At 39.3% G+C, this 16,766-nt stretch overlaps 2 protein-coding genes across 2 annotated transcripts; both read left to right on the top strand.

Moving 5' to 3' along the window:
- The first annotated feature begins 204 nt into the window (after positions 1 to 204).
- Positions 205 to 12,388, top strand: LOC115569953 (flocculation protein FLO11-like). Its single transcript, XM_030398208.1, has 7 exons — positions 205 to 335; positions 3,291 to 3,567; positions 4,794 to 4,888; positions 5,480 to 5,636; positions 6,091 to 6,267; positions 8,399 to 8,452; positions 9,222 to 12,388. Exons 2-7 carry the CDS (start codon positions 3,426 to 3,428, stop codon positions 10,052 to 10,054), a joined length of 1,458 nt encoding a protein of 485 aa, XP_030254068.1. The 5' UTR covers positions 205 to 335; positions 3,291 to 3,425; the 3' UTR covers positions 10,055 to 12,388.
- A 2,585-nt stretch (positions 12,389 to 14,973) lies between these two features.
- LOC115570068 (scavenger receptor cysteine-rich domain-containing group B protein-like) lies at positions 14,974 to 16,588 on the top strand. The gene is made up of 2 exons (XM_030398332.1): positions 14,974 to 15,047; positions 16,025 to 16,588. Exons 1-2 carry the CDS (start codon positions 15,002 to 15,004, stop codon positions 16,315 to 16,317), a joined length of 339 nt encoding a protein of 112 aa, XP_030254192.1. The 5' UTR covers positions 14,974 to 15,001; the 3' UTR covers positions 16,318 to 16,588.
- The last annotated feature ends 178 nt before the right edge of the window (positions 16,589 to 16,766 follow it).

Below are 16,766 nucleotides of genomic sequence, written 5' to 3'. Positions count from 1 at the left end.
AATTAACTATGTGAAGGCAGGGGGCGTGGTTGTGTGAGGTGCATGAGCCTCGCGAGAAGGTTTTACTCTTGAATTTCCCCATGAAAAAACTAAAATATGAGTTAATTGTGCAGAATTCGTGAGTTTTGTGTTGTTTGTTGTGTTTGGTGCACACAGCCATGCGGGGCAGCTGGGGGGCGCGCGCGGCAGGATGAAAATGTTGCGCGTTCAAGGGAGGGAAAAAAAAATCTCTCGCGCTGTGGAGTCTGCGCAGTGGCGTTCTTCTCGTCACTCCGAACTTTCGGGAGAATCACACGGAGGAAGGAGGGGAGGGAGAGGACAACGCCATTTTCCTGGTAATCATTTTATACATACATTTAAACACTTTCCCTTACGTGTAGTTTTTACGTTGCAAACCGCGGTTAGTTCTCGAGAACAAGGCCGCGCGCCGGGCGGTTTAACGTTAAAAAGCTGGTTTAGCTTACAACGCGATAAAAAACAGCGTAGCGACGAAGCTAGCTTGCATCTCGTCCTCTATCTCGGCCACCGTTAGCTGTAAGCTCAGCGCAGAAATACGACACTCTGATTCGCAAACGCGCGTTTTTAGATCCACGATAAATCCACGTATCGATGCTGAAGCTCGTCAGCCGTGTTTCGACATTTTTTTTTTTAGCGCAGCGGCGTCTCAGCGTTGCGAATCGGACAGAGATGGCGGAACCAGTGGGCAGCTCCGTGTGTGAGCCGCCAGGCACGAGCAGCAGGCGGAGAGGCAGGCACGAGCTCAACAAAGACACGGGAAGAGCGCAGCTGATTGGCTCAGACGGGCCACGTGGTCAGAACCGACGCAATGTTCGTTTAAATCACTTTTATATGGAGAAGAAGTTCTCGACAGTTTATAAAATATACATGTTTAACTCTATACAGGCGTATTGTGGTGAAATCACACTGTTGTTATAATAATTAAAGACAATTACAGGGAAACAGTAGCTTTGGGAAATTTTAATATTACATTATTAATGAGGTAATAATACAAAATCTGAATTATGTTTCCCCCCCCCCCCTAAAGTAAATAAACAAGCTGCTCTTAGAGAAAAATAAGGCTCAGAAGTCTGAAGCTAAAAAGGTGGGTCAGCCACATATATAAAAAAAAAGAAAAGTAAAATAGTATGAAATTGTGTTGTCCATTAAGGCCATGTTGTTCATTCAGCCCTAAAAACAAATTGACTTTGTTTATTTGAGTTTGTTTGTTTAGATATAAATAAAAATCAGTCAATGAAGATCTTTCTCTTCTCTTTTATCCCCAAAACTACAGAGTGTTCCTTTAAAACAAATTAAAAAGAGAAGGGAAAACACAGATACTTACACAGAAAATCTCTTGTCTAAAATATTTATAACAAAAACATGAACATGTGTTGGAGTATGTGTCACATAATCAAACATGAAGGGTTTTTGTGATCTTTGGATAAAGTCCTTACTCTCTAAAGTGGGATAATGACACAGATTTTGGTTAAAAGTTAAAATGGACACCCAGTCGCAGTGCAACACCACCTCTCATCCTTTGGTGCAAAGCATATTTCCTTTATTTTACAATCCAACCAGAAGGGGGCGGTGTAGCGACACAGGCTGAAGGAAAAACAAGATGTTCTCGGTCATCGCCGTGAAAACACCTACAGCCCAACCCTGCACTGTTCAATCATGTCCTCTTACCTCTATTACTTATTGTTATTTTCAATTATTAGTATTTGTGTTGTTCTTTGTAGAGGTTTTGCTACCGTGATGGCGTTATTTGTCCTTTCTTATGATTGCACTTTCTCTCCAGTGGAAACTACTTTGTTTTAAAGAGTCAACTGGCTCAAACGAGCAGCTGTAGCGTTTGAGTTCCATGTTAAGACTCACAAGACATGCTGAAGTTGTTCCGCTGCTTCACATAGACGATGAGTGGACATATGTGACAGCTGAAAAGATATCAAATCCACAGATCTGTACCTGTAATCACACCTGTATATTACATTTTTACCTGAATGCGTCAGTGGCACACGATATCTGTGAAATGAGCACAGCAGTCATTGTGGGCAGATGTAGTAATGTTTGTGTTGATGTGTTTGACGAAGTCCGGAGAGGAATTCTTTTAAGCCCATCATTTTGTGACATCATTAAAACACGAGGAAAAGTCAATGTGCGGTTGTACAAGCGCACCTGCAGCCTGTGTAGCTGTGCAATAATCTTGGGAAGAAAAAAAATGTCTGTCTTATAAATTTGTACTTGGGTTCTGTTGTATACTGCCACCAAGTGTCGGACCAGAAGACCTACATGACAGAAACCACCATTTCATTCGGTGATGTGATGGAAAACCTTTAAGTTTTTTGAGAAGTCTTGGAAGTGAGTCAAGGAAAACCCTGGAAAACAGTTTTACAGTCATGGAAAGTGAGAGAAAAGGCAGAATTGTCCTGGAACATTATTTAAACTCAGTGCAGTGTGGTATTACTAGTGTACTGTATAGTGTTATAAAACATAGATTCTTTCTTTAAAGGAAACCAGTGAGTTGTTTGTTTTTAAGAGACTTTTCAGTTGCTCTTGATGAAAGAAAACTTCCAGCAGCCCTTGGTTGTTTCTGTTCATGATATCCAGTTATTGATGTTCAGGCAGCCATAAATGATACACTCTAATTCACAAGCGAAGAAGGCATTAGGGTTATAAATTGATTTATTAAGGAACAAAATAGTGTATGGACGTGCTCCCTGTCTGTCGTACCAGGTAGATCATCGCTGAAAATGTCCTGGAAAATGATGGGGGAACCCTGTGGACTATCTTCTTGGTTAATTGATAAGTTGTTGTTGTTGTTGTTGTTGAATTTAAAAGCCCATATTTGACAAAAAGTGCAGTACCAAGGGGCTTTTACATGTCTGACCTGTAAGCTCTGACTTTAAAAATGTTAAAACAACTTGCATACATTTTTTTCCTCTGCTTTGTCTGTTAGCTTTCACACTTGAAAAATAAACCATATAAGGAACCTTTATGCACCTTTTAATCTTAGAAGTAGCAGGTTTGATTCTCATAAACTCCCTCTGCTTTGGATGGACCGTTCTTACGAGGAAAATGAGGCCATTATTCAGGAAATTTGCCCGGCAATTTAAATAAATGCTATAATATCAGTTTATTCTCATAAAACTCTTGCTGGGTAAAAATCAATATATATTGTGCATTTCATAAACAGAGCTCTGATTTCTGTTGACTTAAAGTTAATTAATCTATTCATGCATTCCTTCCTCCCTAATGTTCATCTACTCCCTTCCCTCTTTCCCTTCTTGCAGGCCCGTTGCAGGTGTCTTTGGTCCAGACTGGCAGGTGAATCAGGACGAGACGATCCTGGAGGGAGGTGAAATTGGACTCAGTGTCACACTGAGTTATATTGGGCCGTCAGTAGAAGAGGTGGAGGTGGTGCAGCCATGTCGGCCCCGTGGCGTGATGAAGATGACGAGTTAAAGACGGGAGGAGTGAAAGGAGCGCTGAAGGCCAAACCGAGATTCTCCTTCACTGAGGTCAAAATGCTGCTGGAGGCCGTGAAGAGGAACAGATACATCATCCTCAGTAAGTAGGAAAGACTGCGTGACTGGTGGCTTTGTTAGTTCCATCTTTTGCCCCCTCTCATCCAAATCTTGGAGAAATCAGTGTGATCTATTTCATACATTAAGCTTATTGTCTGCTAAGAGGACTGAATGTTTCTTTTTGTTTATTTCTTGATTTGGATCATATTCATCTAAGAACATGTGACACAGGTTTTGTTCTGATATTGGACTTGTGAAGTTAAAAGAGTTGCTGTTTCTGAAAATGTTGTTCTCATTCTTTGTTGCTCTTTTGTTTGTGTTTTGTATTTATATCCTCATTGTTGCTTGACACAGACACATGGGACTCTCCTGGATGGTCTAGTGATCCTACATGTTTGTTATGATCACCAGTGTAAGGTATTTTAACTTGTGTTCCTTTAGAAATTATGATTTTTTCCTTCAGTGTGGTCAAATACCCAGTAGCTTCAGCTACTGCTGGTATGAAGAAGAGGTTGATCCGTTGCTGAATTCATCTGTGATTGGATGCTTTTCAGAGAGATGCTGCTTTAGAGTCAAAGTTGACTTTTAATGTCCACAATTTTGTTGTTGCTTCAGAGAAAGATATTTTATAACTCTAGCTGCATAATTTATTGAAATATTATCGAACTGGCTGAAAGTACATGATCCAAATTTTAAAAACTGATTTTTGATCATTTGAAATGTGTGACATACAGCATTATAATGAAGTACTGCAGAGATGCCCCTACCTACAAATCTTGTTTTCCATACAGTATGTAAGTCAACCTGTTAGTGTGGTACTGACTCTGACCGGGCTGCGTGATATTGATATAAACTGACATGGTGATATAAATAAAAGAATCTCTGTGGAAACAATCATTCAAGAATGATCAGGGTTATTTTGTAGGAAAGTGCTTTTTGTCAAACAACCAAAGGACGCCCTGCTTTGTTTCATAAATTGGTGAAGAATGATTGAGGCTGGTGGTTTGCTGTGCATACACAGCCTGCATATCACTCACAAACAACAAATCTATTCTATGTGAATTGTGTTTTATCAGACAGACTTCTCTAGTAGATCAGTTATGGAAATTGAAATGTGTGCAAGTTTTCTTTTGTATCGAACTGTAAAAGAAGTTGTCTGCTGCCGTCGCGGCTGCTGGTGATCTCAGATTGAAGCTTTGTTTGTCAGATTCCAATTCAGATGTTGACAGTTTGGGTTTCCGGGTCTAACACATCTTCTCCTTCCTGTAGGGAAGTTTAACCAGGGAGTGTCGGCTGAAGCCAAGAAACAGACGTGGGCTGAGATCACGAATCAGATCAATGGTCTGGGAGAGAATCACAGAGAGGTTTGTTATTGTCATCTTACTGATACAATATGTGAGAACTTAAAGCTTGTGTATAAATGTGAGGTATACAGCCAGGAACCGTTCTGTTTTAGTTATAGATGAAAAATCTAATGTCAGTGTATTTTGACATGAAATCCTTTAAACAAGGATGTGTGTGTGTGTGTGTGGAACATTTGTCCACTTGTTGTGACTAAATTTTGTTTGATTAATATATCAGGTAAAATTGTGCATTAGTACAAACAATAAAATGAATTGAATTAAGAGAAAAATACTGTTAATTAAAGCGCTTCATGATCTTTATTCTCTATGCTGAAGGATTAGCACTTTTCAACAGTAATGTTTTCAACAAGTAAAAACATGGTTTTGTCCAAACAACCAGTTCATAAACCAAGAGATGTGGGTTTTTTTGTTGTGAGTCCTCGATAAACGACTGATAGATCAGCAAAGTAACTGGCAATCAATTTTCTGTTCATAGAATAATCCACTCATCGTAGTAGATTTGAAGCATTAGGAAAAGCAGGGTCCCATATGGAAAGCATGTCAATCATCACATCACATCACACTTTAAAGGAGGATTTATTTTCCCTACAGGTGCGTCAGATCATGAAGAAGTGGGCTGACCTCAAATGCGATGGAAAGCGACGCATCGTGGCCCTCCGGGGGCCCAATGGCAGCAACATGAGGAAGAAGAATTTGGGCCCTGTGGAGAGGATGGTCCATAAGATACTGATGATGAGTCCGCAAGGAGGTGAGGAGAAGAGAGTAAACACTGTCGTCAAATCTAGTTTTTTTATAATACATATTGTTCTCCTTACATAGTTGAGTTATTAAAAAATGTCCCAGTTGGTCTCCACCATCTTCATCATAAAGAAAACCCCAGAAATCAAAATACAGCAGCAGATATGTGGTGTAGTGCACCTCAGCAGTGCTGCTGCTATATGTATGCAAAACATCACAAAACAAGCAAAGTAACTAGAAATGAGTCAGGTGGTTAATGGCTGATAAGGTCAATGAAAATATGTTTAGATCCGCCCTTATAATTACCCATCTTGTGGATCATACTATGACACCCCTCAATGAAATCTATGTTAAACAGAAAGCTGATAAAAAAAGAAACTGTATGGACAAATAATGTTTATTTAGCTGAATCAAAGTGTCATTATTTCTCCTCAATCAACCAGTTTTACTTTGTTGGTTCTCAGATGGTGGCAGTGAACCCGAGTTTGGCGAAGAAGAGGAGTTTTCAGGGATTTACAGTAAAGGGCCGATCTCTAACCCTAGTAGCTACTCCTACCTCAACCTGACAGACTCCTCCTACTCCTTACCTGGAGGATCCTCCTTCGACATTTCTCCTCTCTCCTCACCAGAGAAAGAACTTGGTAAGTAGAGCTGAATACTAAGAAAAGTACTGAGTGTGCTCCAGTGATGACATAACAGGAAATTGACTTGTACACATGACATCAACTTTCAACATATTTTTCTCTGCTGTGTTTATGACTCGGGAACTGGTGAAAAACAAAACATTTGCCAGGATAATCTTCCTTAGTTTATAAATGCATTGAAAAAAAACACTGAAGAGATTATTTTTTTCATGTATGAAATGGATTTACAAAAAAAAAAAAGTGTGAAAATTTAAATACCAAGTGAAATTTTAGTTGTCCAGGATTTTTCATTTGTGAAACCGAGTAAAAAAAAAAAAAGAACACATTTTGATTTTGAACCATGAAATTGAGAAAAAACATTTTTTGAAGAAAGAATAGTTTTTTTTCTCAAGAATTTGAGCTGAAAAAAAAAATCAGCTTTGTTTATTTTCATGTGTGAAGATTAAGTGGGAAAAAAACAAAAAACTTTTTTCCATAGAAACATGGAGAACATTTTTAATTTGGAAAATGTGTTAAATTGAGTGGGAAAAAATCAGGAGGAAAAAAGGTTTTGTCTTGTGTGAAAAAAAAAATATTTACGGAGATTCATGAGGTCAACAATTTTTGTTCAGGTTTTTAGATAATTAAAAAAGAAATGAGAGATTTGATAAAAAATGTGAGATTAAAAAATAAAAAAATCAAGTGTGTAATTGGAGTAAGAAAAATTCCCCAAAAATGTTGTCATGAAAATGTGTTTTCAATTGGTTTTATTTATATTTTTCTCACAAAAAAAGTAGAGGACCTTTGTTGTATAACTGAGTAAAAAACAACTTTTGGGTAGATATTTTTTTCCCATTGCTCTTTAGGAAAAAAAGTATTTTAATTTCACACAAAAAATAGAAAATTTCATTAACAAAAATGTCTTCTGAATTTCATTACCTGAACTTGAGGAAAAAAAATGTGTTTTTGTTTTTTTTCCTGTGTGTTAAAATTGTGTTTAAAAAAGAAAACTTGGAATTTTCTTTCTTTCTTTTGTCTTTTTTTTTGGGCATTTTCTATTTCTATAATTAATTTCTCTTAAAAAAAAAACCTTTGCGGGAAACCTGGCTTAATCTGATGATATGGGTTTTACACATTTAAACTTTCAAATTAAAAGCCCCCTGCTAAGAATTTTCTAAACTCCAATGGGATGCAAAGTAAAGCTCTTATTTTGAAGGTGAATTCGTTGTCACTGTTCATGTCACATGTTTACTCCCCCAGAGGCGGCTTTTGGAAAAGGAGGAATATTACACCTCCGTTTTAGAAAGACAGGAGGGCACATTGCCGCCTTTATCTTGCTGCAAATATGCTTTTCTATCTAAAAGGGGCTACTGTTTATCTGCAGTATGTTGAGTCACTGCTTGGATGAAGAACCACAGGAAACACTTTTTAAAAAGGCAGTAAACAAACAGTTTATGAAGCTCAACAAACACAGTCGGACATTAATAGGATAGTTAACAGTTGGCAAAATGTCAGCATGAAAGAAAAAGTCAAGATTAGTTATGAACAAGAGACACAGCCTCAACAATATATGAAGTACTTTCTCAAATAATTTAATTGGCTTTAACATTTTGGTAAACAACCATTAGATGAAAAGAAAAACATGAAAGAATGCCAAGAACAGGTGTGTTCAACATCTGAACCAGAACCCCGACTGAGAACACAAAGTAAGAGGGTGTTAACACGAGACCAAGTAAAATATGTAACATTTGGACTCTTTGAAGGGATTTCACTCCAGGCCGTCCACAACGCTCTTCAAAGTTTGTTTACCCTCCATTTAAGTGTATAATTCAAGAACGTGGCCCAGATTTGATCGAATGTTGACGGTCTGTCCTTGAGCCGTGCTGAGACGCTCCTCCTCTCACCAAACAACAGAAAAACATCCGCATCAAAAAACAGAAGTGTCCAGACATTTTGTGAGTTTTATTCTGCTTTGTAAAAAAAAAAACATGAAAACAATAACTGAGACACAGACTGCTGATCCCACAGTTTGTTTACAGAGTCAGAACCTCAGTGATGGCAGAGAGTCAACAGATTGTTTTTATGCATGTTTGAAGTATTCGTACGCATGTGACACATCACGGTGACGTGACGTTGTTGTGTTTTGCAGGCGACCCGTTCCATTCCTCCTCTGACTTTGACTTGGACCTGGCTGAGGATGGAGGTAAGACTGTAGTTTCATCCAGCCGTATTTTCACACTGTTTGGTTCTGGCTGTCAGGGAAGTTAAATTACTAAGGATCATCTTCAACCTACATTTAGATTCAGATGAAAGAAGCACATGAGATGGATTTGTTGCTGCCAGACTGATGATTTTATAAGTCAGCTTAATTTTACAGAATCTTAAATGTTGGTGAATGAACCATTATGGGTGAAAAGTTACAGCTTAATTTTCTTACACAGCCAAGAATTATTCTATGAGATCGACAGTGAGGAAAAAATAATCGTCTAAAATGAATTGAAATTATATATTTTGAGCTATATTGAGCTTTTCTGTGGTTTCTTAATAAATGTTCTATGAGGAAAACCCCAAACAGAAATAAATTATCACAACATCTAAAATGTTTTTCCCCTCCGACTTCGTGTGCTGCTCGGCTGTAAACAGGAAATTCAAGTTACTAAGATAATGCTGTTGAATTAATCCTCACATTGATTTTAGTTTAACCAGTCCGAGTAACAACTTTATTAAACTAAAGAAATGATTCCTGTACGAAGACTCTGAGCAGCAGATTAGTTTTTTATTTGTTTTGGTGATCCATACGGTTTCCTCTTTCTGTATTTACAACTTGAACTGGTGAAAAAAAAAAAACTTGGCTAGAAATTCAAGAAAGGAGAGACAAATGTTTAGATCAGATTCAGAAAACATCTTGTTCCGTATTCCTGTGATGATGATTGGCTGCTAACCGGACTCGTGTTCTGTTACTGATCCAACAGATCGTACGATGGATTTTGACGAAAACGATGATTCCATGCTCTCCTACCCTTCTAATCTTGCCCCGCCCACCTCCGCCTCCCTGGACCCCCTGCCTGACGACGTCACGCCGAGGGTCAAGCCGGTCCACACATACTCCAGAAATACCAACAACCAGAACCACACCGCACCCTCCAAACCTCCACCTGGACCCTCTTCCTCTGTGGCCTCCACCTCCTCCGTGTTCCCCTCTGATGCCGACACCGCCTCGTCCTCTGCTGCGCCTCCCCCGTCACACTCCCCCTCAAGCTCCACCCTCACTGCCTCCTCTGTCCCTGCTTCCTCCTCCTCTTCCTCCTCCTCACTCCCCACCGCACCTGCCACGTCCGTTAAATCTGATGCAGCCAATGACTCTCGCCCCGCGCCCTCCACTTCCTCACTCCCACCACCTCCTGCTCCTCCCGTGTCCTCCTCTGCTGCTCCCTCCTCCAACTCTCATCAACCTCCTCCCTCCAGCTCAGGCTCAAATCCATGTGACCCTCTCCCAGCCGGAGCGTCCTCCCGCAGGGCCCAGGACCACGTGGCCCAGATGGCCTCTCAGAGCCTCCAGCAGCAGCGGGCCAGCAGGATGCTCCTGACCTCGGTGTCTCAGTCTCTGGAGATGTTGGCTCAGTCGGTCCAGCTGCTGGTGGAGAGCCAGCAGGAGTTTGTGCAGGAGTCTCTGCTGCTGCAGAGGGAGACGGTGGACATCCTGAGAGACTTCTCCAACACCGCGCTCACTATGCTGAGAGACAAAAGCAACGCTGGACAGCTGGCGACACATCATCATCATCATCACCCCGCCTCACGCTTCTGAAAACAGAGAGAAACAAACTTGTAGTTTGGATTTCAACATGAGCAGGATGTGAAGAAAGTCCATCAGTGGAATCCCTCTGATTTAATCACCCATCACGTCAGCAAACACCATGAAAGAGACGGATCATATTTGACTTTTGTAGCTGGTGTGGCTGCTGGACAGAAAAGTTGCTTTCCATCCCTGAAAATGGGACAAAACATTTGCTCAAAGGCACACAGGTGGCACAAACACATGCAGTCTGAGGGGATGAGGTGGGGGTTAAACATGTATTGTGAAAGCTATTGTTTCCCTTCTAAGTTTACTACAGGAGGTTTGTTATTTTTCGGTTTAATTTCATTATTAGAGTCCTTGTTTTTATTTGTTTTTTATTCAGTACATTTTTGATCAACTAAACCACTGATTCGGACACTGAGGAACATTTAGAGGAAGTTTTTCAAGCATCTCACTGAATCCAGATCACAGGAGACGGTTCAGTCCGGTCAGCTACAGAGCACACAACACGGTTCGGCTGTTAGCATCAGAACATCCTGATTTAAGAATGGAGAAAAGGAAGAAAACGATTATTCTCCATGTCCTGTTTTTTTGTTACCCCTGCCCAGTTTGGATAACCAAAGACGCTCCGTTACATCGGTGTTTCTTTTCTTATTTGCGTTCTATTAGCGTCGTCAGTACAGTTAGCTTCTGAGCTGAACACAGCAAGACCTTTTAAAAACCCAGCACAGAGATGTACGTCGGTGGTGACGAGAGGCCCGACCCTTGTACAACTGCTGTTACTGCCGTGTGCAGATTGTGATCTAGTTTAAGCTCCTGTTTATAAAATCGACAGGGAAACTAGAACTTGCTCTGACATATGGAGCATTACCAGAATATTAATGTAATGTTTAAACGTACTGTACAGAGTCTCTGACCGATGGTGGCAGCTGAGTTGAATGAACGGGTCCAGCGCAGGTTGAATACACATCGGTTCCTCTGCGTTATCTGCAGGACGTCTTGTGTAAGAGACGGCTGCATCCTCACTACGCAGACCGTCGGCCCGCGGGTCACATCTCTTCCCCGCTGAATCGAGTCTTGATTGATCGCTGAATGTTTTCTTTTCTGATTATCTTGGCGAAGAAACACGGAGCTGTAGGCCACGATATCTCGGGTTCTATATTAATGTGCCTGAATCTTTTTTTTTTTTCCCCTCTGTATTTCCTGTTTGTAATGAAATTGTGTTTCAAGCCCGTATATATCATTCTCCACAAACACAAAATGGATCGTGCTCATGTGTGGAGACAAAAACATAGATAAACTAGATTCTGTCCACCTCGTCATTTCACATATTTACTTCCTGAGTGCACGAGTGGGACTGTTGGTTCAACTGGGTCACTGAATGAAAGAAAATGTACTGTAACATGTCAGGAGAACATGAAAGTATTAAAGTAAAGTTTACAGTTTACTTCTAACAGATTACTTTACATCTTCTATGGTTTGATCGTCTGGAGGGAGTTTGAACAAGATAAAATAATCCCAAAATGTAAAGTTAACACTAATGATCGAGTTATTAAGAGTCTTCCTCATAAAACCCCCAAATATTCAAACTCTTTAAATCAATGTTTTGTTAGCAGATTAAAAGTGAACTGAACAGTGTTTGAACATTAAATCTACAGTAAATACAATAAAAGGAGATGGACTGAAATAAATACTGCTTTAGAAGGTTTAAGATTTATTTGTAACGACTTTGTGTCAAACTCACTGTTACTTTTACAACCTGGATTTTGTTGAAAGCTCTCTACAAACGTTCTCTTTGGCTTTTGATGTTATTGAATATGTTATGATTAACCTTCTGTTAAAGAGCAGAAAACAAGTAAAGCCTTTGTGAAATGATGTGCCGTTTCAAAGCTATTAAATATCGAAGTGGGACTTGACTTCTAGCCGAAGCTGTGATGGAACAAGGTGAATTTTCTAACGTAGATTTAACGTAGAATAAAACTCGTGCTAACGTCGTCAGCCTCCTTTAACCGGTCACGCATCAACCTTCTATTTACTTTACGAGTGATTGTGGAAAAACGTGTTTCAGTGGTTTCAAATATATACAAAATAGTAGTTTATGAAAAATACTGGTGTATGTACGCACACCTATGCAGTTCTTGTGCTCTCGAACAGACCAATGGAGGAACAGACACGACTGAGCCTAGAAACAGTTCAGTTCATGTAAATGTTAATTATTTCGGGTGTTCGCTGTCTGACTGACTGACTGACCAAACGACTTGTATCTGTCTGCTGTGACTCCAGGCTGTGTGATGTTTCCTACAACCAAATCCTGAGAATAAAGATTTTATTATTAAACGAGGACACACGTGTCAGGAGAGTAGTCTTTGTGTTACTGGGCAGAGCCTTTAAAAATGCTGTTTTTAATTTTTACCTATTATTTTATCAAACCATCATCCTGTCATCTGCTTTACTCAGAAATTAGCCTTCCATATTATCGGCATCTAGTACCAAAACCAGAAGCTGCGTCACAGGCAGCGTTTGATTTCCTGATTACTGCTCAACACGGATAAACATCATCAGCATCTTGTTTCAAGTAAACTGAAAGCTTTAAAATTGGGTCGTACTATATTATTGAGTACATCAAGCAGGAAATGTGGAACTAAAACCACATAAACCTGATGAGTTGATTAAAAGATGGAGAGGCAGTCGCACATCTCACCAGACGACCTCGTGTGTCTGATGACAGCTCGGCTCTCAGGATGTTGACGTCACAGCGTGAACCTTCGCCAAGTCCGACCGAAACACCAAGTTCTGTCTGTGTCACATGACACTAAATTATTAGTCATATATTGTACATCAAATAATAAAAATGTGGTTTCACAGTTGAACCAAAACTTTTTGTTTCTCTGTAAGACAAAACATGTTGATGGAAAGATAATTCTCCTAAAAAAGGGTTTTCATCATTTGGTTTGGGAAAAAATCTCCTAGAAATATTTTTTCTCCTGATTTTTGTATACTCTGTGTCGCACTTTAGATAAACAATCTCCTGGAAAAAAATCTAAAAAACTTTTACAAATTTAAAAGAAAAATTAAATCTTCATTTGTTTGGAAAAAAAGTCTCTTTAAAATGTTTTTCTCATGAAAATGAAAAAAAAAACAAAAAACATTCTCCTGAATTATTTTTACATACAGGAAATACAGGAAACGCACAAATCTGGGGAAGAAAAACCCAACTACAAATAACAACATATTATGATCTAGATCACTCGTTGAACAAATTTTCTTAAAAAAAAAAAAAAAAATCTCTTGAAAAAAATGTTTTTTTTATAAAATTGGTTTCACATATGAAATCATTTACAAATTTACATTTACACATTTAAGTCCATTCAGTTTCCCAAGATGAACAGATATTTAATTTTTTTTTTTTACAAATTCAACAAAAAGTTTAGTTGGATTCACACATGAACCACATGAAAAAATTGATTTTCATGACATTCTTTTTTCAACACCTGTTTTTTGTTCACCTGAAAAAATTCGAATAAAAGAAAACTCTTTTGTTCTTTATTTCTTTTCAGCACTTCTATTGTCACAACAAAAAAAGTCACTCACTTTCATCACTTTTTTCTTTCACATTAAAAAAAATCACCCTTTATTATGTTTTTCAAAACAAACTTTTATCTCCTGGAGAAAAAAAACTTTTTATGAAAAAAAAAAAAAAAAAAAAAAAAAAAAATATATATATATATATATTTTTTTTTTTCATAAAAAGTTTTATATATATATATATAAATATATATATATATATATATATATATAAATATATATATATATATATAACGTTCGGCGGTCAATTATTTTCGTATAATTGACCGTTGCTAAGCATATTTGACCGTCGTCAAGGAAAGTGGCCTTTTTGCCTCTGATTCACGTATTTCGTATCACTCCGCGCTCTAAAATCTTTGCTCCACAAGTAGTCCGGTCACTTTTCACTCCAGCGTCTTCGGTCGCTAAGCGACGTCAGCTGATCTGTTGTCTACTTCATATTGGAAAAACTGCTCCTAGGCCACTAGTATGGATGAGTTTCACATTAACTTTAATATTCTTGGAAAATACGGTGATTTCAAATCTTGGCAAAAGGCTGAGTTGTCGTCACCGGTCAAGAAAAGAACACGAGAGGAAAGCAGCGAAGAGGGAGAAGAGAAACGGTGTCGGTTTGGCGAACTATATTTCTCTGCTGAAAAACACTGTGAACGGTAACAAATACACTTTAAAAAGACAAACTGTGTCAAGTTTTCTATCGTGTTGGCAAGTAACCGTGTAATAAGCGGGATAATGTATAGAATATTCTGTATATCAGAATGGTGGTGAAAAGTGTCTCTACTCCCTCAGAGTTCCACCAGGTCACCAGGTGTCTCTCTACTGTTTGAGTTTCAGGCCAAGTCCAGAGAGGAAGCAGAGCAGGCTGCTGATTGGCTTACACCAAGAGTGTAGCCTAACTGTTTAAAACCTGAGGAGCTGCCAGTTCTCTCTCTTCCTACCCTGATGCCGGCATTCCATTTAGTGCTGCCGGATGTGTCCTCCCATTTTTATCCAGTTTATGAACCAGACTGTGACAATTGACTCTTCTTTGCTCTTCAGGTCACAGGCTTTGGCCTCAGGTCAGACAGGTTGTGAGCAGGTGAGTTAAAGACCGCTTTCTTCTGCTAAAGCTGGTTCAGGACTTTTAAAGGGAAGACGCGAAAGTGGATAGAGACAAAGATTATGATGCCACGTCTTCTTAGATTGACAACACTTTATCTGAATAGACATATTCTACTAAATAGATGCCCTGAGATATTACAGCAGAGAAGAGAACAGGAAGTTGATACCAAATAAAAGCAGAGGCGTCCTGGGGGCTGAACTGACCGCTGTCCTGATAAAAACCAGAGGCAGCAGCACACTGACAGGCAGCTTGAGACGGCATATCAACCGGACATGGATCACACGGTGCTGGTTGTGTTTCTGTCACTCTGGAGCTCAGGTAGGACTCTGGTTCTGGTTTTACTCGATTTATCCTGGTGTGTGCTGATACACGTGTGTCATACTCTGCAGACGATAACAAAAGAATATCGATATTACATGAGAAAAAAATGTGTTTAATAATCTCACTCTGTATGTATAGCAGAACATGTGACTGTCAGATATCATCAACCACAATATTTCTCAGAAAATGTGGATGCTTGATAAGAACGTTTAAATAGAAATAGCTGTGTCCGTCTGCGAGAGACTAGTCTGAGTAGTCGTTTCTGATTTTGTGGTGAAAAGGACGAGAATCACGGGGGCAATGCAAGTTGTGTCTGGAGGAAAAGTGCTTGAATGCTAAATGTTATATTGCGTCTGTCGTTCCTGTTATTCGCCGACAGTTACCAACTGTGTGCCGTAGAAGAAGGGCAGAGAACAGTCAATACATTCAAAGGTTCACCGTCTGGACAATATAACCCACATGCACAAAAAGATTTACTGTGATTTTTGTTAACTCTTAACAGTTACTTTTCTCAGTAGATAACGCAGAAACGTAACAAGATTACTGCCAATAATAAAAATCAAACAAATTTGCTCGTCAGAACTTCCCAGAGCTCGAACTGACTTCTTAAAACTGCTTCAACCAAGAGTCCAAAACCCAAAGACTCATTAACCATCACAGATGACAAAGAAAACGTGGACGAGCGAATGTTCGATTACTAAAAAAGCTGCAGGTGGTTTTCTCTCCACCAACTCATCATCGACGCTCTGCTTGTATCTGTAAAACACGGATGTTGAAGCAGAGGGAGGGTGACGTCACACTTAAAACTCTTTGTTCTATGACCATAATTATTATATTTAATGTATTTTCATGTAGATTTCTCTCCTCAGGACTCGGGGCTCAAGACACAAACAGTGTAGTGAAGTGAAGAAACTAAAGTCTTGAGTTTTAGATTCTACTTCCTGTGACGATTATGTTTTTGTGTCTGTGCTCAGTGGTGCCTGATGATGTCAGGCTGGTGGGAGGAGCCGGCCGCTGTGCTGGGAACCTGGAGGTGAACCAGCAGGGAGTCTGGAAACCAGTGAATGACGAGTACTATGAGTGGAACCTGACGTCAGCAGCTGTGGTGTGCAGACAGCTCGACTGTGGTTCTGTGTTGTCGTTACGAAGAGCCCAGCAATCCTCTGATATGCTGGGATTACCAGCATTCACAAATACTTTTAGATTTACGCAACAGAGATCTGCCTCGTCCAGTCTGGAGATCAACTGTTCAGGTCAGGTCCTTTAAGATTTCTACAACACTTGAGTTTCCGTCTTTGTCGACCACTGTGGATGAGGAAGGATCTGATAAAAATGTTAATTACTTGTGTCCTTACTCGACAAGCACTGGACCTAAAACAGACATGAGTGAGACGAACAGGAAGTGGTTTATCTAAGCCTGAAAGTGATGTGTTGATCAGAAGTTGCTATATTCATCACTTTGTTGAAGCCTCAGAATATTACTTCAGATCAATGTTATGGATTATGATGGATTTTAAACTGGATTTAAAGACCCTCTGCAGGACCAGTATCAATATATCAGCTGATCCCTCAAAACTGACTATGATACTAGGACACATTAACATAACGGAGACAGGATGTTGGATCGTTTAACAGACTTTAATGTCTTAAATGATCATTGGGAGTTTAATACCTATAAATGACAGACATTTTATTTATAATAAAAAATGTTCATAT

This window comes from Sparus aurata, chromosome 2 (assembly GCF_900880675.1).
Source record: "Sparus aurata chromosome 2, fSpaAur1.1, whole genome shotgun sequence".
NCBI classification, from domain to species: Eukaryota; Metazoa; Chordata; class Actinopteri; order Spariformes; family Sparidae; genus Sparus; species Sparus aurata.
The sequence above is the reverse complement of the archived record's forward strand: the minus strand, read 5'-3'. Positions and strand labels throughout refer to the sequence as shown.

What these genes read in the sequence shown, in the direction of transcription:
- LOC115569953 (XM_030398208.1), top strand. Translation starts at nt 3,426, where the DNA reads ATGTCGGCCCCGTGGCGTGATGAAGATGACGAGTTAAAGACGGGAGGA. An exon ending in GATGATGAGTCCGCAAGGAG is followed by an intron (nt 5,637 to 6,090) that starts GTGAGGAGAAGA and finishes GTTGGTTCTCAG; the next exon opens with ATGGTGGCAGTGAACCCGAG. An exon ending in GGACCTGGCTGAGGATGGAG is followed by an intron (nt 8,453 to 9,221) that starts GTAAGACTGTAG and finishes CTGATCCAACAG; the next exon opens with ATCGTACGATGGATTTTGAC.
- LOC115570068 (XM_030398332.1), top strand. Translation starts at nt 15,002, where the DNA reads ATGGATCACACGGTGCTGGTTGTGTTTCTGTCACTCTGGAGCTCAG. An exon ending in TCTGTCACTCTGGAGCTCAG is followed by an intron (nt 15,048 to 16,024) that starts GTAGGACTCTGG and finishes GTCTGTGCTCAG; the next exon opens with TGGTGCCTGATGATGTCAGG.